We start from the raw sequence: 23,087 nt of genomic DNA, 5'->3' as shown, positions 1-23,087 counted from the left end.
CTACAAAACTATAGTGTAATATCATAACCAGGATATTGACGTTGATATAGTCAAGATACAGAATATTTCTATCACCACAGGATCCTTCATGTTGCCCTTTTATAGCCACATGTACTTTCTACCTCCCCCCTCAGCCTTTCTTAACCTCTGGCAACCACTAATCTAGTCTCCATTTCTGTAATTTTGTTATTTCAAGAATGTCATATAGATGGAAACTTTCAGGGTTGGCTTTTTCTCTCAGCAGAATTCACTGGAGATGTATCCAAGTTATTACATGTGTCTGTATTCATTTCTTATAATTCCTGAGTAGTATTCCATGGAATGGATATACTACAGTTTGCTTAACCATTCACTTGTTGAAGGACATCTGGGCTGTTTCTGGTTTGGGGCCTGTAAAAGTGGTGTGGGGCAGCGTCTGACCTCCTCTAACTTCATAAGGAGGAAGGAGAATCAAGATCAACAGCCTAAGGCTGATTCCTGTGAGGCAGAGGTCAGACATGCCTCCTCTCTCCACCATCTTTACCAATTCTGACACCAGCCGACCCTCCCACGGCACTCTCTACTTCTCTGCTGGGTTTGATAATTCATTGCAGTGGCCACACAGATCTCACACACAGTACTTACGATTATGGGGTGTATTAGGGAAGTAACAGGTTACAGTTCAGGTACAGGAATGCTCAGGATACAGTTCTTCCATCAGGACAGCCTCTTCTCATCTGTACCTGCAGACACACCTCTGTCTGGCCCCTCAGCCTTTGCCCTGCTCGGGCAAGAGTTACCAAGCTCTCTTAGCTCTGCTGATAAGTGCTTCGAGGTACCCCACTCCACCAGTAAGCTTCGGCCCAAAGGTGCTCAGCTCTAGCTCCTTGGGTCCACAAACCTAGTGCCACCAAGTGCCCAGAAGCACCCTACTCCTCCAGCAAGCCTTCTGCCTGAAAGCACTCAGCTTTCTCACGCTGTGGGCCAGGAAGCCCACCTTACCATCTCCTGCCACTGTCTCCTGCTGGTCTCTCCTGCTGCCATTTCTCTGCCACCACTTCTTGCCGTCTTCAATGTTACAGCTTTCTCTCTCAGCCTCCTGCTTCCAGGAGCTTCTCAGCACAGGTATCACAGGTCCAAAGGACGCAGTCCACTCCTGCCTCTTCTTTTTTGGTGGTTGTGAGATTCTTTTCTTCCTACCTCCAGGATGGCTCATTTTAAGTCTAACAGGACGGCAAAACTGACCAATCCCTTCACTAGGGTTCCAAAGACCTTACTTGCATGGTTCCACCCCCACACAGGTGCCATGAACTTCATTTGGATTATTAGTAAACTATCCAGTCCCCTTGGTGGGCCACAGTTATTTTATTTGTATAGTCCCACCCAGTCACTTGGGTGCGAGTTACAAGACCATGGCGAGAAAGGCCATATAAAAGCTATCCGTTGCACTGCAGGGATTACAAATAAAAGTGCTGTGAACATTGTGTACAGGTTTTTCTGTGTATTAAAAGTCTTTCCTCTTTGATTTCCCCATGGCAGGGTGCTTGCTGTGCAGTCTGTTCAGTAGATAGTTTTCAGTTGTGTGTGTGGCCTGAGACTAATGCTTGGAGAAACCAGTTAGTACGTATTCATTGCCAAGTCTTAATATCTGAGGCAGGGCAGTGCTCTCGTTTGAGTAAGTTTATGATGGTAGTCTCATCTTTGAGATTTCTGAATTTTAGAGTAAACCATAGTGGTGTGAGATGGTTGACTAATATTGTTGTTACTTTCCAGGAACATTTACCCTTTGCTGTGGTAGGGAGCATGGATGAGGTGAAAGTTGGAAAAAGGATGGTCAGAGGCCGTCAGTACCCATGGGGAGTTTTACAAGGTAAGTATGAAGAATGTGAGCAGGCCTGGGAACGATTATGGTAAATATACCATGGATGTCACCTCATCTTCTCAAAAAAGCCTTTTAACTTGAGCTCTTGCTAAGCCATAGATGGGGGACAGTGGTGGTTCAGTGACAGAGTTCTTGCCTTCCACGTGGGAGATTCCCAGCCAATGCACCTTGTGGGTAGGGACCACCCATCCGTCAGTGCAGGCTTGTGTGTTGCTGTGATGCTGAACAGGTTTCAGCAGGGCTTGCAGACTACGACAGACTAGGACGGAAGGCCTGGTGATCTACTTCTGAAAATCGGCTAATGAAAACCCTAAAGATCACAATAGTCAAATCCTCTACTGAGCAGCAGTTTTGTTCCGTTGTGCGTGGGTTTGCCATGAGTCAGAGGCTAGCTCAATGGCAATTAACAACGACAAAAGCTATAAATTAACTTTTTTAAGGAGGAGCACAAATTTTTTTTCATTTCAGCTAATGCTTACTTTGACGAGGATTCATTTCATAGTAGTTTGCCAGATGCTTTAGGTCAAAATCCACAGAGGCCAGCAGAGCCTCCTAAAAATTACCTTGCTTTGCATGAACTTTGAACAAAAGGAAACTTTGAATAAAATTGGCATATAAATATTCATGTTTAAACCTGTTGTTTTTAGGTGTCGATGAATCAACCCCCAACTAATGGCCACCCCATATGCAATGGGATCTGTGGGGTTTACCTTGGTGGATTTTTCAGAAGTAGATCACCTGGCCTTTCTTCCTAGTCTGCTGTAGTCTGGCAGCTCTGCTGAAACCTGTTCAGCATCAAAGCAACACACAAACCTCCGATGAAAACAGGTGGTGGCTGCAGTTCAGGTATATTGGCCGGGTACACATACACTAATCAATACATAATTTATAAAATATTTTTTAACTGATCGAGAGAAAAAAGAATGACCAACTATTTCTAAAATAAAGAAATAGGATTTACCTTTGGCTAAGGATAATTGAAGGAGCCTTGGTGGCGTAGGGGTTAAAGTGCTCGGCTGCTAACGCAGCAGTCATCAGTTCACAGTTGCGCCTTGGGAGGAAGATATGGCAGTCTCCTTCCAGAGATGACAGCCTTGGAAACCCTATGGGGCAGTTCTGCTCTCCTACTGGGTTGCTGTGAGTCGGAATTGACTCGACAGCAGTGCATTTGGTTTTTCGTTTGGAAGAATAATAGACATTTACGTTATTGACATTTATATTATTTATCTAGCATTATGATGAGCTGGACAACTGTTATAGGCAGCAGTTTACAGTTTGGTTCATATACTTGTGATGCTCATTATTGGGGAATGAATTTTCTTTACCTACAGTGATTTCTGGAAACCCTGGTGGTGTAGTGGTTAAGTGCTACAGCTGCTAACCAAAGGGTCAGCAGTTCGAATCTGCCATGCACTCCTTGGAAACTCTATGGGGCAGTTCTACTCTGTCCTTTAGGGTTGCTATGAGTCGGAATTGACTCGATGGCACTGGGTTTGGTTTTTGGCTTTTGATAGTGATTTCTAAATGCTGTTGTTTAAAAAAATTAACATATTCAGATTTTGAATTTATGAAACATACTTAAAACTTAACATCATTTTATGAACCATACTTACGTAACTTGGTCTCAAACTCTTGTGCTCCTTCTAGACGTGGCAAACACGAGAGAGGGCCATGTGAATTGATTCCTTGATTTTGAATATTGCTTAGTGCAGTCTCATAAAGATGGTGTTGTATAAATGGAATGTGATATCCAGAGCATGCATAGTTGTAAAGGGCTTTGTATTCACAAATTTGCTTTAATGAAATTATATTACATATTTTGTTAGCAGTCTGTTAAATACCTTGAGAGTAGTTTGTAAAATACTAATGAAAATAAAAAATACTAATGACAGGGGCAGAGCCAAGATGGTGGTTCCTAGTCAAACGCACTAAGGTATCCCTCTGCAACAAAGATCCAAAAAATCAAGTGGAACAGATACAGACATCAGTCCTGTAACACTGAACTTTAGATGAAGGGATAAAGTGTTAGATCAGAAGCCACTGAGAAGAAGAAACTGATTGAAAACAGTGAATGAGTAGAGATATGGAGTGGAGGTTCCCTGCCAACCAGCACAACCCAGAGTGGCCATCTTGGGATGAAGCCAACAACCCTGCATGAAGAGCACATAAAGGCACCTTCACAGAATTCCCAGTAGGATACAGAGGAATGGAACAGACACACCCAGAGCAAAGTAAGATCCCATTGGCTGGCTGCAGCTCAAGGAAGTACCCAGATACCCTCACATGGTAACCAAAGGAGCATGCTCCTACCACCCCACCCTTCTGGTGAATACTGATAAGAACCACCCCACCACAGCAGCCCCGGCTGCTGGGGACCACAGTACAAATCCACTCTTTCCTCCACCATCTAGCCCCATCTGTCTATCCCTTGCCCCTGCCTCTCTCCTGTGCCCCACTGGTCCGCGGCCAAGTGGAAATGGCTCTGTGCCACCCCCTCCCTGCCAGCTCTACCCTGCTGCACCATGGCCAAGCAGAATTGGACCCATGCCACCACCCCCCACTGGCTCCGCCCTCCCTCACTGCAGCCAAGTGGAACCAGTCCTGTGCCACCCCCTTCCCTGCTGGCTCTGTCCTGCTGCACCACAGTCAAATGGCCTGCCCTCACGCACCTCCCGCCAGCCAGACCCACTCCACTATGCCATAGCTGAGCGACTGGCCCTGCCCATCTAGACAAAGTGGTAATAGTTATCATGCTCACAGACAAGCAAACAACAAAGCATGCCCAGCCCACCCGCCCAGACATATCAAAACAAAACAAAAAATCAGGATGAAACAAAGTTGCAATCAGTAAATAAAGAAAATAATACCTGAATGTTTCAGAGACAGCAGACAATATCAAAACATATAAAAAAGCAGGACGTGACGGCTCCAGCAGGTGACCAAAATAAAGGATCAGATGACCTTTGGTAGAAGAAGAGGCACTAGAACTACCTGATATGGAATTCAAAAGTCTAATATTCAGGGCTCACCAAGAGATGAGGAAAGAGATCAAGGAAAACACAGACAAAACTAAGGAAAATGTAGACAAAATAATGGAAAACACAGACAAAACCAACCAAAACATAGCAAAAGTCAAGGAAAATACAAAGAAATAGAAAAATTCAGGAAAATAATACAAGAAGAAAACATCAAAATAAATAAACAATTAGAAATCATACAAAAACAGCAATTAGAAATCCAAAAGATTTCAGATATGGACAACACAACAGAAGGCTTTAGGACCAAATTTGAAACAATGGAAGACAGAATCAGCTAAATTGAAGACAAATCCATTGATGCTACTTTGAGGAAAAATTAGAGAAAAGAAGGAAGAAAATTAAAGAAAATCTAAGAATTATGTGGGATGCAATCAAGAGCAAAAATGTGCACATGATTGGAGTTCCAGAATAGGGGGAGAAAGTGGAAAACACAGAGAAGATGGTGGAAGATTTGTTGGCAGAAAACTTACCTAGTATCATCAAAGATGAAAAGCAAGAAGCTCAATGAACCCCATATAGGATACACCCCAAAAGAAAGTCACCAAGACATACAATAATCACAACTTGCCAAAGAAAAAGACAAAGAATCCTGAGAGCATCCCTAGAAAAATGAAAAGTGACTTACAAAGTGGAAACAATAAGACTAAGCTCTGATTACTCAGCAGAAACTATGCAGGCAAGAAGGCAGGAGGATGACATATATAAAACCTTTAAAGAAAGAAATTGCCAACCAAGAATAATATATCCGGCAAAGCCTTCTCTCAAATACGATGGTGAAATTAGTACATTTCCAGATAAACAGTAATTAAGGGAATTTGTGAAAATCAAACCAAACTTACAAGAAATATTAAAGGGAGTACATCAGTTAGAAAACGAGCATCAGACAAAAACCGGAGGCTAGGACACTGGACAGCATCAGCCAGATACCAACTGTCATGGATTGAATTATGTCCCCCCAAAAATGTGTGTATTAACTTGGTTAGGCCATGATTCCCAGTATTGTGTGGTTGTCCTCCATTTTGTGATTGTAATTTTATGTTAAAGAGGAAATTGATGGGATTGTAACACCCTTATCAGGTCAAATCCCTGATCCAATACAAAGAGAGTTTCCCTGGGGTGTGGCCTACACCAACTTTTATCTCTCAGATGAAAGGGAAGTAAGCAGAGAGTTGGGAACCTCATACCACCAAGAAAGCAGTGCTGGGAGCAGAGCATGTCCTTTGGACCTAAGGCTTCTGTGCTGAGATGGTCCCAGACCAAGGTAAGACTGATGACAGGTTCCTCTCTCCAGAGCCGACAGAGAGAGAAAGCCTTATCCTGGAGCCGGCACCCTGAATTTGGACTTGTAGTCTACTAGGCCCCCACGTGTCTGTCAGTTTGTTGTACTGTGGGGGCTTGCGTGTTGCTGTGATGCTGGAAGCTGTGCCACCGGTATTCAGATACCAGCAGGGTAACCCATGGAGGACACGTTTCAGCTGAGCTTCCAGGCTAAGACAGACTACATAGATCAAGAGGCGGTTGATCGGGCAGAACAAGGGCATACTGCGTGGTTTAAAGTCAGGAAAGGTGTGCATCAGGGTTTTATTCTTTCACCATACCTATTAAATCTGTATGTTGAGCAAATAATACGAGAGGCTGAACTATATGAAGAACAGGCATCAGGATCGGAGGAAGACTCATTAACAACCTGCGTTATGCAGATGACACAACCTTGCTTGCTGAAAGTGAAGAGGACTTGAAGCACTTACTGATGAAGATCAAAGACCACAGCCCTTAGTTTGGATTGCACCTCAACATAAAGAAAACAAAAAATCCTCACAACTGGACCAATGAGCAACATCATGATAAACGGAGAAAAGATTGAAGTTGTCAAGGATTTCATTTTACTTGGATCCACAGTCAACAGCCATGGAAGCAGCAGTCAAGAAATCAAAAGACGCATTGCATTGGGTAAATCTGCTGCAAAGGACCTCTTCAAAGTGTTGAAGAGAAAAGATGTCACCTTGGAGACTAAGGTGCACCTGACCCAAGCCATGGTATTTTCAGTCGCATCATATGCATGTGAAAGCTGAACAATGAATAAGGAAGACCGAAGAAGAGTTGACGCCTTTGAATTGTGGTGTTGGCGAAGAATATTGAATATACCATGGACTGCCAAAAGAACTAACAAATCTGTCTTAGAAGAATTACAACCAGAATGCTCCTTAGAAGCAAGGATAGTGAGACTGTGTCTTACATACTTTGGACGTGTTGTCGGGAAGGATCAGTCCCTGGAGAAGGACATCATGCTTGGCCGAGTACAGGGTGGGCGGAAAAGAGGAAGACCCTCAACGAGGTGGATTGACACAGTGGCTGCAACAATGAGCTCAAGCATAACAATGATTGTGAGGATGGCTCAGGACCAGGCAGTGTTTCGTTCTGTTGTGCACAGGGTCACTATGAGTTGGAACCAACTCGACGGCATCTAATAACAACAACAACAAGCCTACTAGACTGTGAGAGAATAAATTTCTGTTTGTTAAAGCCATCTACTTGTGGTATTCTGTTATAGCAGCCCTAGATGACTAAGACACCAACCTAGGTAATGAACTTTCAATAATTAAACTAAAATTGTTTTTAAAGTATTTAAAACAGAGAACCAGAGATGTCAATCTGTAAATGACAACAATGTCAAAACACTAAAATAGGGAATAAACAGTGTAAGTGTAGAACTTTCAAATGGAAAAGAAGTCAAGGGAAAATCAAGTAATAAAAGACTGGTTCAGACTTAGAAAGATAAGGGCAACTTTCAAGGTAACCACCAAGAAAGTTAACAAACCTACTCATCAAAATAAAAAAGAAGAAAAACATAAAGACTCAATGATCACAAAATCTATAATAACAAAAGAAATGAAAAATTCCACAAACAAAAGGAAGTCAGCAGATGAAAGTAACAGGAACAAAGAAAATGTCAGTAGCACAAAACAACAACAACAACAACAAAAAATGACAGGGATAAACTCACAGCTATCAATAATCACACTGAATATAAATGGCTTAAGTGCACCTATAAAGAGAGAGTGACAGAATAGACCCATCAATATGCTGACTATAAGAAACACACTTTAAGACCAAAAATCAAAGGATGGAAAAAATATATATATCAAACAGCAACCAAAAAACAGCAGGAGTAGCAATACTAATCTCAGATAAAATAGACTTTAAGGCAAAAGCTACCCTAAAAGACAAGCAAGGATATTATATAATGATTAAAGGGACAATCCACCAAGAACACATAAACTTAACAAATATCTGTGCACCCAACAACAGGACTCCAAAATACATAAAACAAACTGTAATACCGTGAAAAGAGAAATAAACCGTTCCACAATAATGATAGGAGACATCAACACGCCACTCTCGGTAAAGGACAGGGTATCTGGAAAGAAACTCAGCAGTGATACAGAAGGTCTGCAGGCCACAATCAACAAACTCGATCTCATAGACATATATCAAACACTCCATCCAATCTTTTCCAATTCACATGGAACATTCTCCAGAATAGAGCATATTTTAGGCCACAAAACAACCCTCAAGAAAATCCAAAATGAGATGATTGAGATAGTGGCTGCAACAATAGGCTTAAACATGATTGTGAGGTTGACACAGGACCAGGCCGTGTTTTGTTTGGTTGTACATATGGTTGCTATCAGTTGGAATCAACTCAACAACACCTCACAACAACAATAGAAGAAATCAAAGATGGAATAAAAGAATTCCTAGAATCAAATGATAATGAAAACACATCATACCGAAACCTTTGGAACACAGCAAATGCAGTGCTCAGAGGTCAATTTATAACAATAGGTGCACAAATCAAAAAAGAAAAAAGGGACAAAATCAAAACGTTAGCCCTACAACTCAAACAAATAGAGAACAGCAAAAGAAGCCCACAATCACCAGAAGAAAGGAAATAAAGATCAGAGCAGAAATAAATGAGAAACTAGAAATCAATAGAAGGGATCAACAAGTGAAAAAGTTGGTTGTTTGAAAAGATCAACAACATCGACAAACCACTGGCCAAATTGACAAAAGAAAAAACAGGAGAGGAAGCAAATAACCCAAATAAGAAATGAGATGGGGACATAACGACAGACCCAACTGAAATAAAACGGATCATAACAGAATACTATGAAAAGCTGTACTCCGACAAATTTGAAAACCTAGAGGAAATGGACAAATTTCTAGAAACACACTACCTACCTAAACTGAAACAAACTGAGGTAGAAAATCTGAACAGATCCGTAACAAGAGAAGAGATTGAAATAATAATAATAAACTTCCAAGAAAAAAAGCCCTGGCCCTGATGGCGTCACTGGAGAATTCTATCAAATATTCAGAGAAGAGCTCACACCAGTACCACTCAAACTATTTCAAAGCATAGAAAAGGAAGGACTACTCCTGAATTCATTTTATGAAACCAACATAACCCTGATACCAAAACTAGGCAAAGACACCACAAAAAAAGAAAATTACAAACCAATATTTCTCATGAATATAGTGCAAACATTCTCAATGAAATTCTAGCCAATAGAATTCAGCATCATATAAAAAAAAAATGCATCACAACCAAGTGGAATTCACATTAGTTATGCAAAGATGGTTCAACATTAGAAAATGAATCAGTGTAATCCACCACATAAATAGAACAAAAGAAAAGAATCATATGATCATCTCAATTCATGCAGAAAGGCATTTGATAAAGTTCAACACCCATTCCTGACAAAAACTCTCAATAAAATAGGAACAGAAGGGAAATTCCTCAACACAATAAAGGGCATTTGTACAAAACCAACAGTCAACATCATTCTCAACAGAGATAGACTGAAAGCATTCCCTCTGAGAATGGGAAAAAGACAAGGATGTCCTTTATCACCACTTCTATTTAACATTGTGCTAGAAGTCCTGGCTAGAGCAGTGATGCAAGAAAAAGAATAAAAGGGCATCCAAATTGGTAAGGAAGAAGTAAATCTGTCCCTATTCACAAATGATATGATACTGTACATAGAGAACCCTAAAAAATCTACTGGAATGAATAGAAAGATTCAGCAGAGTAGCAGGATACAAGATCAACATCAAAAATCAGTTGGATTCCTATACACCAACAAAGAGAGTTATGAAAAAGAAATCAGGAAAAGAATCCATTTATAATAGCCCTTAAAAAACAACAACAAAAAACCTTAGGAATAAATCTAACCAGGGACTTAAAAGTCCTATACAAAGAAAACTACAAAACAGTCATGCAAGAAGCCTAAAGAGACCTATATACATGGAAAAACATACCATACTCATGGATAGGAAGACTCAACATTGTGAAAATGTCAGTCCTACCTAAAGCAATCTACAGATATAATGCAATCCCTATCCAAATACCAACAGCATTCTTTAATGAGTTGGAAAACTAATCATTAACTTTATATGGAAAGGAAAGAGGTCCTGGACAGGTAAAGCATTATTAAAGAAGAACAGAGTAGGAGGCTTCATACTACCTGATCTCAGAACCTGTTTTACAGCTGTGGTAGTCAAAACAGCATGTACTGGTACAGTGACAGACATGTTGACCAATGGAACAGAATTGAGAACCTAGATGTAAATCCATCCACCTGCAATCATCTGATCTTTGACAAAGGCCCAAAGTCCATTAAATGGGGGAAAAGACAGTCTTTTTAACAAATGGTGCTAGCAAAACTGGATGTCAATCTGTAAAAAAAAAAAAAAAAAGAAAGAAACAGGACCTTGTCGCACAACATACACAAAAACTAATTCAAAATGGATCGAAGACCTAAATAATAAAACCAAAAACTATAAAGATCAGCACTAGGGGCCCCAATACACAGCATAAATGGGATACAAACCGTAACTGACGATGCACAAATACCAGAAGATAAACTAGATAACTTGGATCTTCTAAAAATTAAACACACTCATCAAAAGAGTTCACCAGAAGAGTAAAAAGAGAACCTACAGATTGGGAAAAAGTTTTGGCTATGACAAATCCGGCAAAAGTCTCATCTCTAAAATCTGTAGGAAAATCCAACACCTCTACAACAAAAAGGCAAACAGTCCAGTAAAAAAGTGCACAAAGGATACGAACAGACATTCAGGTGGCTAACAGACACATGAGGAAATGCTTGCGATCATTAGCCATTAGAGAAGTACAAATCAGAACTACAACTGAGATACTATCTCTCCCCGACATTACTGGCACGAATCAAAAACAACAAAATAACAAATACTGGAGAGATCGCAGGGAGATTGGAACTCTTATGCAGTGCTGATGGGAATACAAAATGGTACAACAATTTTGGAAAATGATATGGTGCTTCCTTAAAAAGCTAGAAATAGAAATTTCAGATGATCCAGGAATCCCACTTCTAGGAATATATCCTAGAGAAATAAGGGCTGTCACATAAATAGACATATGCACACCCATGTTCACTGCAGCATTATTCACAATAGCAAAAAATGCCAGCAACCTAAGTGCCCATCAACAGATGAATGAATAAACTATGGTACATACACAAAATGGAATACTATGCAACAATAAACAATAACGATGAATCCACGAAACATCTTAACAATATGGATGAGTCTGTAGGGCATTGCTTAGTGAAATAAGTCAATCACAAAAGGACAAATACTGTGTGAAACCACTATTATAAAAACTCAAGGAAAGGTTTACACACAAAAAGAAGCAATCTTTGATGGTTACAAGGGATGGAGTGGAGAGGGGAAATCATTAACTTTGGTGAAGGGAAAGACAACACACAATATAGGGGAAGTCAGCACAACCTGACCAAGACAAATGCATAGAAGCTTTGTAAAAAAAAAAAAGCTTTGTAGACACATCCAAATTCCCTGAGGGACAGGGTTACTGGGCTGAGGGCTGGGGACCATGGTCTCAAGGGACATATAGATCAAATGGCATAACATAGTTGATAAAGAATGTTCTACATCCGATCTTGGTGAGTACCATCTGAGGTCTTAAAAACTTGCAAGTAGGCCATCTAAGATACATCTACTGGTCCCATCTCATCCAGAGCAAAGGAGAATGAAGAAAACCAAAGACACAAGGGAAATATTAGTCCAGAGGACTAGTGTACCACCAGTACCACAGTCTCCACCAGCCTAAGCACCGGACAACTAGATGGTGCCCAGCAACTACCACGGATCGCTCTGGGCAGAGATCACAATAGAGGGTCTCAGACAGATTGAGAGAAAAATGTAGAACAAAATTCAAATTCACAAAAAAAGACCAGACTTACTGGTCTGGGCGTGGAGGAACCCCAAGAATATGGCCCCTGGATACCCTTTTAATTCAGAACTGAAGTCACTCCCAAAGCTCACCCTTCAGCCAAATATTAGACAGGTCTGTAAAACAAACTATAACATATGTGAGGAATGTTCATTGTAGTGTCAACCATGTATGTGAGACCAAATGGGCACACCTGCACAAAAGCAAAGACGAGAAGGCAGGAAGGGACAGGAAAACTGGATGAATGGAAATGCGGAACCCGAGGTGGAGAAGGGGAGTGTGTTGACACATCGCGGAGATGGCAACCAATGTCACAAAACAATTTGTATGTTAATTGTTGAATGAGAAACTAATTTGCTCTGTAAACTTTCACCTAAAGCACAATAAAAAAATATTTATGAAAACTATAGCATATACTAATATAATGAATTATTATTCAGCTACTTCCTATTTATTCATTGGCAAATAAATTTAAAGCACATTTCTGGTTCTTAAGTAAATCTAAGGAGCCTTGGTGGTACAGTAGTTAAGTGCTCAGCTGCTAAGCAAAAGGTCTGCGGTTCAAACCCAGCAGCCACTTCATGGGAGAATGATGTAGCAGCCTGTTTCCATAAAGATTTACAGCCTTGGAAACCCTGTGAGGCAGTTCTACCCTGTCCTGTAGAGTCATAATTGGCTTCATGGCAGCAGGTTTTTTTCAGTTTTAAATAAAGCTGCTTTGGTATGTATAGTACTACCATAGTTACATGGTTGAAACAGTTGTATTCAACAGACTGGTCACTTAGCTGTTTGCTGTTTTAAATGTGCCTTTCATGAATTTGTGCATTCAAGAATACTTCCTAAGTGTCAGGAATTCATACTGAGTGTTGCTGCATTCTTGTTTTTCTGACTAGTGGAAAATGAAAATCACTGTGACTTTGTTAGACTCCGGGATATGCTCCTGTGTACAAACATGGAGGATCTGAAAGAGCAGACCCACACTCAGCACTATGAGCGTTATCGGTGCCACAGACTGCAGAAAATGGGTTTTACTGATGTGGGTCCAGACAACCAGCCTATCAGGTGAGCAGGATCTACCGAGGACATCCCGGGAAGTCTAGCGAGGACATGCAAATAGATCTATGGAAACTCCCACACCTGAGAGAGAATCATTTGGGAGTGAGAATAATTGTACTTCTCCCATCCTGGCTATCCTGGGTTTTAGATTTTTTAAATCCTCTTCCAACTCAAATGGAGATGGTTCGTAGGAGCAACATAATGATAACGAAACCAAAACCAATCTATAAAATGGGACTGGTAGTAGGAATAGTAGTGTCAGAACCTGTCTAACTTCAGGGGGGATAATGACCAGGATCAGCCCAAAGCTGATTGCTATGAGGTGGAAGTCAGACATACCTCCACTCGCCAAACTTTTTACCAATTCTGCAGCTAGTAGTCCTCCCCACGGCACTCTCCACTTCTGGGTTTGATAATCCATTGCAATGGCCACAGAGAACTCACAGGTCATACTTACAGTGAAGTGATTTATTAAGGAAGGGACAGGGTACAACTCGGGATCAGGACCAGGAAGCACGTAGGCAAAATCTCCCTTTTTCAGTGCAGGACAGCTCTCTCAGCTCCTCTCAGCTGTGCATTCCTCCTTTTGGCCCCCTGAGGACAGGCTCCTCTTGGCCCCCTGAGGACTGGCTGCACTTGGCCTTGTCAGGACCGCCTCCTCTTGCCTCTGCCATCTGTCACCACTGACTCTGCCACAGGGCCCCCTCTGGGCCTCTCGCTGTATTCAGTGTTATGGCCCTTGACCTGTGTTAAGCTCTTTCAGGAGGTTCCTTGCTTCCTTTCTCTGCTTCTTTCTTCTTTCTTCCTTCTACTTCCTGCTGCTTGTCTCAAAAACCTCTGTGGGGTTGGCTGCTTATATACACAACTCCTTATCAATTTTAAGGCATGCCCCTCCCAGAGGTGGGGGGGCCCACAAACTGACCAATCCCCTCTCAGTAGGCCACAGACACTTCATTTGCATGGTAGCCTATAGTCACCTCATTTGCATAGCATAGACCAATCCCTTTAAGGTGCACACCAGTCACAGGGCAGCCCAGGACCAGCCAAAAAGTATCAAAACCTAGTTGTTTACAGCTTACCCAGGAAATGTCAATCAGCCTGAACAAAAGTGACAAATCCTCTGGGTAAGAAACTAGGGCAAAGTAACTCCTCAGGGCTTAGGAGAAAAATCTCTCAAGCTGTTTTTCCAAAGAACCAAGGCAAAGGGCCACATAAAGGAACTCATTTCACCACACAAACCCAGTGCCCTTGAGCCTGTTCTGGCTCATATCCACCTAATAGGACAGAGTAGATCTGCCCCATAGGGTTTCCAGGACTGTAAATTTTTACGGAAGCAGACTACTGTATCTTTCTCCTGTGGAGGGGCTGGTGGGCTCGAACTATCAACCTTTCAGTTAGCAACTGAGCGCTTAACCATTGCACCACCAGGACTCCTCAATATAATGTTAGGGATCATTTATTTCAGTATATGCTGAAATGTGTATCTGAGAGAAAAATACATTATTTTGTTTTATTTTTGCATTTATATGAAACAGACTCAGGAAGTGTTTCAAAATTCTGGTACTCTATATATTCTCTGTATTATATTATTTTTGGTGTAGTTAGCTGTCATAGTGACCCCATGCACAACAGAACAAAACGCTGCCTGGGCCTGCACCATTCCTATGATCGATTATGGATTGGGCAGTGTGACTCATAGGGTTTTCATTGCCTGATTTTTGGAAGTAGATTCTAGGCCTTTCTTCCTAGTCTGGAAGCTCTGCTGAAACCTGTTCAGCATCCTAAAAACCAAAAGAGCTCGTTGCAGTTGAGTGGATTCCAACTCATAGCACCCCACAGGACAGAGCAGAATTGCCTCACAGTGTTTCCAAGGAGCAGCTGGTAGATTTGAACTGCTGACCTTTTGGTTAGTAGCCAAGCTGTTAACCACTGTGCCACCATGGCTTCATTCAACATCATACCAACATGCAGACCTCCACTGACAGACAGGTGGTAGCTGCCCTTGAGGTGTGTTGGCCTGGCATCAAACCCAGGCCTCCAACTTGTAAGGTAAGATTTCTACCACTGAACCACAACTCTCCCCATGCTTTATTACTCTGCATATACTGTTGAGGAGCCCTTTGGCAAAATGGTTAAGCGCCTGTTTGCTAATCGAAAAGTCAGCAGTTCGAACTCACTCAGTGGCTTCACAGGAGAAAGACCTCATGATCTGCTTCCATAAAGATTACATCTTAGAAAACCCTATGGGGCGGTTCTACTTTGTCACATGGGGTCGCTATGAGTAGAAATGGACTCAACAGCACTTAACAATGACAACACATATATATTGTTATTTTAAATATAGCACCTTGCTTTCAACATCTCATGATATAGAAAGTTTCATATATTCTGTTTTTTTTTTTGAGAGAATACTGGTAACTGTTTTTATATAGGACCTAATATACAATATGTGTATATTTGTGCATGCTTATTAGCATTTTAATATGAGAGTAATAAAAAAATCTTTTTAGTTTTCAAGAGATCTATGAAGCCAAAAGACAAGAGTTATATGAGCAATGCCAGAGGGAGGAAGAACAGTTGAAACAGAAGTTTATGCAGCGGGTAAAGGAGAAAGAAACCGAATTTAAAGAAGCTGAAAAAGAGGCAAGTACTGCTGGCTTGATGTAATTTGCATTCATTTTTAGGCATCCTGTTAATTTGGGTTCCCTGGTTTTCTTTGGCCCTCTCCTTTGCCAAACATGATGTCGTTTTCTAGCGATTGGTCTTTCCTGATGACGTGTCCAAAGTGAGTCCAAGGCCCTCAATGAGATGGATTGTTCCAATAGCCGCAACAATTGATTCAGACATACCAACGATCATGAAGATGGGGCAGGACTGGGCACCACTTCATTCTGTTATACATAAGGCCGCCATGAGTCGGGCTGACCTAAAGGCAACTAACAACAACAACAACATTAATTTGGGGTTTTAATCTGAAGAGTTTAGTTGAGACAATTTTGGGAAAGTAGCCCTTTCACGTAGATTTTGAATCCGCAGCCTTTAAAAAAAATTATAGTCTATAATTTTATTTTTTTCCTAGAACACTTGTAGAATTTGCTATTTAAATGGCCCCTAAAAATGATTTTGTAAAACATATTTACCTTAATGTTCTTTGTAATTTGAATTCTCACATGTTGTTGATGTATGAGTCAGATCTGACTCATAGCGACCTTGTAGGACAGGGTTCTGTTGCCCCATAGGGTTTCCTAGGCTTTAATCTTTATGGGAACAGATCACCAGGTCTTTTCTCTGGCTGAGTCACTGGTGGATTTGAACCTCAGACATTTTGGTTGGCAGCCAGGTGGTTTAACCATCGTGCCACCATACAGAGTTTAATTTATAACAAACTCAAGCTATTGACTTGTGTGAAGGATCATGCACTTTCTAACCCTACCGTTGCATTAGAAAATTCCCTTTTATAAATCCTTTTTTGAACAACATTATTTGTGTTGTGCTAGTTAGGAGATAAAACCCAAACCCGCTGCCGTTGGGTCGATTCCGACTCATAGCGACCCTATAAGACAGAGTAGAATTGCCTCATAGAGTTTCCAAGGAGCGCCTGGTGGATTTGAACTGCTAGACCTTTTGGTTAGCAGCTGTAGCTCTTAACCATTACGCCACCAGGGTTTCCAAGAAGGACAAGACAGAACAAGGGGATACTGATTGTTTTAAAGTCAGGAAAGGTGTATGTCAGGGTTGTATTCTTTCACCATACCTATTTAATCTGTATGCTGAGCAAATAATCCGAGAAGCTGGACTATATGAAGAATGGGGCATCAGGATTAGAGGAAGACTCATTAACAACCTGTGTTATGCAGATGACACAACCTTGCTTGCTGAAAGTGAAGAGGACTTGAAGCACTTACTGATGAAGATCAAAGACCACAGCCTTTGATATGGATTGCACCTCAACATAAAGAAAACAAAAATCCTCACAACTGGACCAATGAGCAACATCATGATAAACGGAGAAAAGATTGAAGTTGCCAAGGATTTCATTTTGCTTGGATCCACAATCAACAGCCATGGAAGCAGCAGTTAGGAAATCAAAAGATGCATTGCATTGGGTAAATCTGCTGCAAAGGACCTCTTCAAAGTGTTGAAGAGAAAAGATGTCACCTTGAAGACTAAGGTGTGCCTGACCCATGCCATGGTATTTTCAATCTCATCATATGCATGTGAAACCTGGACAATGAATAAGGAAGACCGAAGAAGAGTTGACGCCTTTGAACTGTGGTGCTGGTGAAGAATATTGAATATACCATGGACTGCCAAAAGAACTAACAAATCTGTCTTAGAAGAATTACAACCAGAATGCTCCTTAGAAGCAAGGATGGCGAGACTGTGTCTTACGTACTTTGGACATGTTGTCAGGAAGGATCAGTCCCTGGAGAAGGACATCATGCTTGGCCGAGTACAGGGTGGGCGGAAAAGAGGAAGACCCTCAACGAGGTGGATTAACACAGTGGCTGCAACAATGAGCTCAAGCATAACAACGATTGTAAGGATGGCTCAGGACCGGGCAGTGTTTTGTTCTGTTGTGCATAGGGTTGCTATGAGTTGGAACCGATTTGATGGCACCTAACAACAACCTTTTTTAACAACAACAACAAGGCAGGAGATGGAAACCCTGGTGGTGTAGTGGTTAAGAGCTATGCCTACTAACCAAAAGGTTGCAGTTCGAATCCACCAGGCACTCCTTGGAAACCCTATGGGGCAGTTTTGCTCTGTCCTGTAGGGTCACTATGAGTTGGAATTGACTTGACGGCAGCAGGTTTGGTTTGGTTTTGGTTTTCGGCAGGAGAAAGACCTGGCAATCTGCTCCTATAAAGATTACCCCCTAGAAAACCCTATGGGGCAGTTCTACTATGTCACATGGGGCACTATGAGTTCCAGTCAACGGATGGCACCCAACAACAAGAAGGGGCACTTGGGATATGAAGGCGTGACTCCTGCCCCCAGGGATCTTTTGGTCTACTGGAGAAATGCAGATGTCTATATCAGTTAGGGAGCAAGGTGACAGGTGTTCAGAGGGCTCCTTTTATGGGATTAGGGAGCACAGAGAAAGGACACCCTAACTGCCAGGTGTGGGGGTGGGGTGGGAAGAAGGGGTCAGCATCCTTTCTTCCTGTTGGTTGTCTCTCACAGTTTTCTGCCATCATAGCTTTGATCAACACACCTTCTCTGATGTATACAAGCAATGATTGCGAACAGTCGTTGTGAAATAATGTCATATCAAAGACCCAGGCCTGCCTTTAATGACATACAAGGTGACACCATCTCCTTCATTTAGCTTATCATGTTGATTTTGAGCCCCACAGATTAAGTAAAATTTCCTGAGGAAATAAAGGTAACTGAATGGGGCCCTTGACATTTTTTGTTTCTGTCTACTTGTCTGCTAGTTTCACTTGAATAAATTATCAGACCTTCTTTCAATGGACTTTACAATTAAAATCACAACTGCTTCACAATCCAGGCAGTCTTTTAATGAATGTATTTCTGGTGAGTAAGGATTTAGCAAAGTTTATTTAAGGATATTTTGTGGGGGAAAATGTGGAGCCCTAGTGGTGTAGTGGTTAAGAGCTCGGCTGCCAACCAAAAGGTCAGTAGTTTGAATCCACCAGCAGCTTCTTGGAAATTCTATGGGGCAGTTCTGCTCTGTCCTACAGGGTCACTGAGTCAGAGTCAACTCGATGGCAACGTTTTTTTCTGTGTGCGTGGGGAAATGTAGAGTGAGAAAATACACCTCATTAGGAAGAAGTCAGATGTTTTTAATACTGTGTTTTGTGCATACTTATGGGTTTTATTATATTTGATTCAAGTATTTTTGCATGGGAACTCGTTTAAAAATAAAATCATTTAAATTCTGTATTGAATTACAATGCATTTTTGAGATGGTTGCTAAGATCAAGCACTACTGTGACGACATGAGTGTGCTTGATAATTGGAAAAAATGATAAGTGTATTCCTAGGAAGGTGGCATCGTACTGTGCTGTTAGTCCCAGCTGCATATTTGTATCCCAGCTACAGGACAAGTTTGAGCACCTTAAAAAAGTCCAACAAGAGGAGACAATGAAGCTTGAAGAAGAGAGAAAACAATTGGAAGCAGAAATAATCGATTTTTATAAAATGAAAGCGGCCTCTGAATCACTGCAGGCCCAGACTTGCACCAACACGAAGAAGGACAAAGAGCGTAAGAAGTAGCCCCCTCCCCTCGGCCCGTCTGAGCAGCCCCCTCCCCTCGGCCCGTCTGAGTAGCCCCCTCCCCTCGGCCCGTCTGAGTAGCCCCCTCCCCTCAGCCTGTCTGAGCAGCCCCCTCCCCTCGGCCCGTCTGAGCAGCCCCCTCCCCTCGGCCCGTCTGAGTAGCCCCCTCCCCTCGGCCCGTCTGAGTAGCCCCCTCCCCTCAGCCTGTCTGCTGTAGAGCCCATCACTCTGTGCCCCGTCTTCCTGAGAGACTGTCTTCATAGCATTGAATTCTGCTTGAAATTCTTAACTTTTTTTAAAAAGTCTGTTTGCTTATTGTACATCTTCCCCAGCTGGAATGTGATCACCTCGAGGGCAGGCACCAGGTGCATCTTGTTCACTGCTGTACCTTACCTTAAAAAAAAAAAATTACCTTAGCACTTAAAAAATAGGACAATATTGGCACTCAATAAATATTTCCAAAATGAAAAAATGATGAAAGAAATACATTAGAAAAAAACAAAAAAACAGGTGCTGTCAAGTTAACTCTGACTCATGGCAACCCCGTGTTAAGAGTAGAACTCTGCTCCATAGGGTTTTCAATGGCTGATTTTTCTGAAGGAGGTTGCCAGGCCTTTCTTCCGAGGTATCTCTGGATGGACTCAAACCACCAACCTTTTGGGTAGAAGTGGAGTGCATTCATCATTTGTGCTCCCCAGGGACACCAAAGAAATATACAGCGCAGTGTAAAAAGAGTCAGCTGGGTAGAGGAGCCCAGGTGGTGCAGTGGTTAAGTGCCCAGCTGCTGCCTGAGAGGTCCATGGTTTGAACACACAGCCCCTCCAGGGGAGAAAGATGTGGCATCCTATAGGGTCTCCAAGTTGCGGCTGGGAGATTTGAACTGCACCTTTTAGTTAGCAACCGAGCTCTTAATCACTGCACCACCAGGGCACCCCATAAAGATTACAGCCTGTGGGGCAGTTCTGCTCTGTCCTGTAGGGTCGGTATGAGTTGGAATCGACTGGGTGGCACACAACAACAAGAGTCGTTACCTCTGTTTACCGCAACTACTTCTGGCTTAGTGAAGGCCTTCTCGTGTTCCTGAAAGAGTGACAGCTTTCTGTCATCATTCTACCATTGCATCCATTTCACGTGCAGCATTTTTCAGGATGTCAGGATATTGTAATTCAGCCTCAAAATATTTGTGAAAATATAATCTCAGCTCATAGTATCATTACTTCTTGAAAAAGTTTTACATGAAAAGTATGGCGAAAGGGAGGGAAATCCACAATGATTTTTATATGCTGTTAAATCACATTATAGATTTTATAATTTCTGGGAAGACAAAAGGAAGCACACTACATGATCTTTTAATGGGAGCCCTACCAAGACCAGGACCTTTGTGTTGTTTACTTCTGTATCCGTCCTTAGGCCCAGAACAGTGCCTGGCGTATAGTGGGCGTTCAGTTATTAGTTGAACAAATGAACATGGTGACATACACTAGCTTTATTGGATGTATGGGTATTGTAATTTACAGCAAAGACTGTTAGAAGATTGTTGTTGTTGTTAGGGGCCGTCAAGTTGGTCCCTACTCATGGTGACCCCATGCACAACGGAACAAAATGCCTGATCCTGCACCGTGCCGTGTGTTGTGAACTGGACCATTGCGATCCATAGTTTTCACTGGCTGATTTTCAGAAGTGGATCACCAGGCCTTTCTTCTTCGTCTGTCTTAATCTAGAAGCTCTGCTGAAACCTGTTCAGCATACAAGCCTCTGATGTGAGAAGGTTGGTGGTTTTGCTGAGGTGCACTGGCTGGGACCCACACCCGGGTTTCCCACATGGAAGGCGTGAATTCTACCACTGAACTCCCAATGTCCCGATTAGAAGATAAACAATGTAATTTACTATGGCTTTTCAACCTGCTGGTGAATTATTTTGCTGAAGGAATTTTATCTTCTTGTTCTTTCATCTTAATCCAGTGGTATTAAAACTGGGTCAGCAATGTTATTCCGCATATAAAAAACATTTACCCTGTAAAAATGATCACTGCTGCATTTGAGAATTACATTTTTAAGTAACAATGGCAGAGTCCATAGTTTCTTAAAGATCAGAAGGATTTATCCTGAAGAAACTGCTTTTTTTTTTCTTTTTCAAATTTATAGAGAAAAATATCATACAGTAGCATAAGGCATACATTTTCTCTTTTGCCAAAAGCTTTACAGAATGGTGGTTAAAAAAAAAAATTTTTTTTTTTCACATATAGCTTGTAACTGTATGAAAAACATGGTTTTCTCTTTCAGATCCAGATTTATGTAAAACATAGGTTCCAGATTGATGTATCACAGAAAGTTGCAACAAGTCAGAGGTATTAAAGATTTATAAGTATGCTTTGGTGTCCCTTGCATTTGCTGGATTCTGTATTTTATACCACAGTACTATAAATGGTATGCTTTTATTTTCCAGTTGTTCATTGCTACTATATAAATGTTTCAGTGATTTTTGTACATTAACCTTGTATTATATAAACTTGCAAGATTCACTTATTAGTTTTAATAACTTTTTTGTAGATTTCTCTGGATTTCCTCAAGTATGTGATCATGTGGTCTCTGAATCACACACTATGTGCCCTTTGTTTTGTTTCCCTGCTTTACTGCACTGGCGAGGTGAGAGGGGATGTCATTACCTTGTTCTCCATCTTATGGGGGAAAGATTTTCGTCTGTCATCCACTTTTAAGCACCATGGTACCTGTAGACTTTTTGTAGGTTCCCTTTATCAGTTTCTAATCCTAGTTGGTTGAGATTTTTTAAAATTACAAATGAGTATTCAATTTACCACTTTTTTGAAACTATTGAGATGATCGTGTGATTCTTCTCCTTTATTGTCTTAATATGGTAAATTGCTTTGATTTTAACAGGTTAAACCAACCTCAACTTTCAAAAACCCACTTGATCACGTTGTGTTTTCTTTTTGTAAATTGCTGTATTTGATTTGGTAATATATATATTTATAGTGTGATTGTGGTTCAATATAGATAACAACATATTTTCGTGGCATCATGTTGTGCAACCATCAGCGCTATCCATTTCCAAATGCTTTTCTTCACCCCAGACAGAAACTCAGTGCTCCTCAAACAAGAGCTCCCATTTCCCTGCCCCCAGCCCCTTGTATGCATGTACCTACCTATTCTAGATATCTGAAATAACTGGGATCATAAAATACGAATTTGCAAATTGGCTTTTCTATTTTTGCAAAGAATGCTGTTGGAATTTTGACAAGCACGACACTGAGTCTGCAGATCGCTTTGGGAGCATTAACATCTTTAACAATACTAAGTCTTTCAATCCATGAACATGGGCTATCTTTCCATGTATTTAGGTCTTCTTAATTTCTTCGGGCAATGTTTTATAGTTTTCAGTGTACAAGTCTTTTACCACCCTGTTTAAATTTATTCCTAGGTATTTTATTCTTTTAGATGCTATTGTAAATTGAATTGTTTTCTTCACTTCCTTTTCAGGTTGTTCATTGCTGGTACTTTCTGCTGGGCTGTTTTTTTGAAAAGCCCTTCTTTCTCTTCCTTTTCACATCAAATGAAAGACAGTTTTCCAATCCTA

At 41.3% G+C, this 23,087-nt stretch overlaps 1 protein-coding gene across 1 annotated transcript in view; it reads left to right on the top strand.

Annotated features, from left to right (window-relative positions):
* Positions 1-19,526, top strand: part of SEPTIN14 (septin 14) — a gene marked incomplete at its 5' end in the record, with an annotated part of 29,970 nt that extends 10,444 nt beyond the window's left edge. Inside the window, 4 exons of the mRNA XM_023555843.2 lie at positions 1,753-1,849; positions 13,087-13,255; positions 15,760-15,892; positions 19,313-19,526. Of these exons, the coding sequence (XP_023411611.2) occupies positions 1,753-1,849; positions 13,087-13,255; positions 15,760-15,892; positions 19,313-19,492 (579 nt within the window). The remainder of the gene's footprint in view (positions 1-1,752; positions 1,850-13,086; positions 13,256-15,759; positions 15,893-19,312) is intronic.
* Between the last annotated feature and the right edge of the window lie 3,561 nt (positions 19,527-23,087).

The sequence above is a fragment of the Loxodonta africana genome, chromosome 12, assembly GCF_030014295.1.
Source record: "Loxodonta africana isolate mLoxAfr1 chromosome 12, mLoxAfr1.hap2, whole genome shotgun sequence".
NCBI lineage: Eukaryota > Metazoa > Chordata > Mammalia > Proboscidea > Elephantidae > Loxodonta > Loxodonta africana.
The sequence above is the reverse complement of the archived record's forward strand: the minus strand, read 5'-3'. Positions and strand labels throughout refer to the sequence as shown.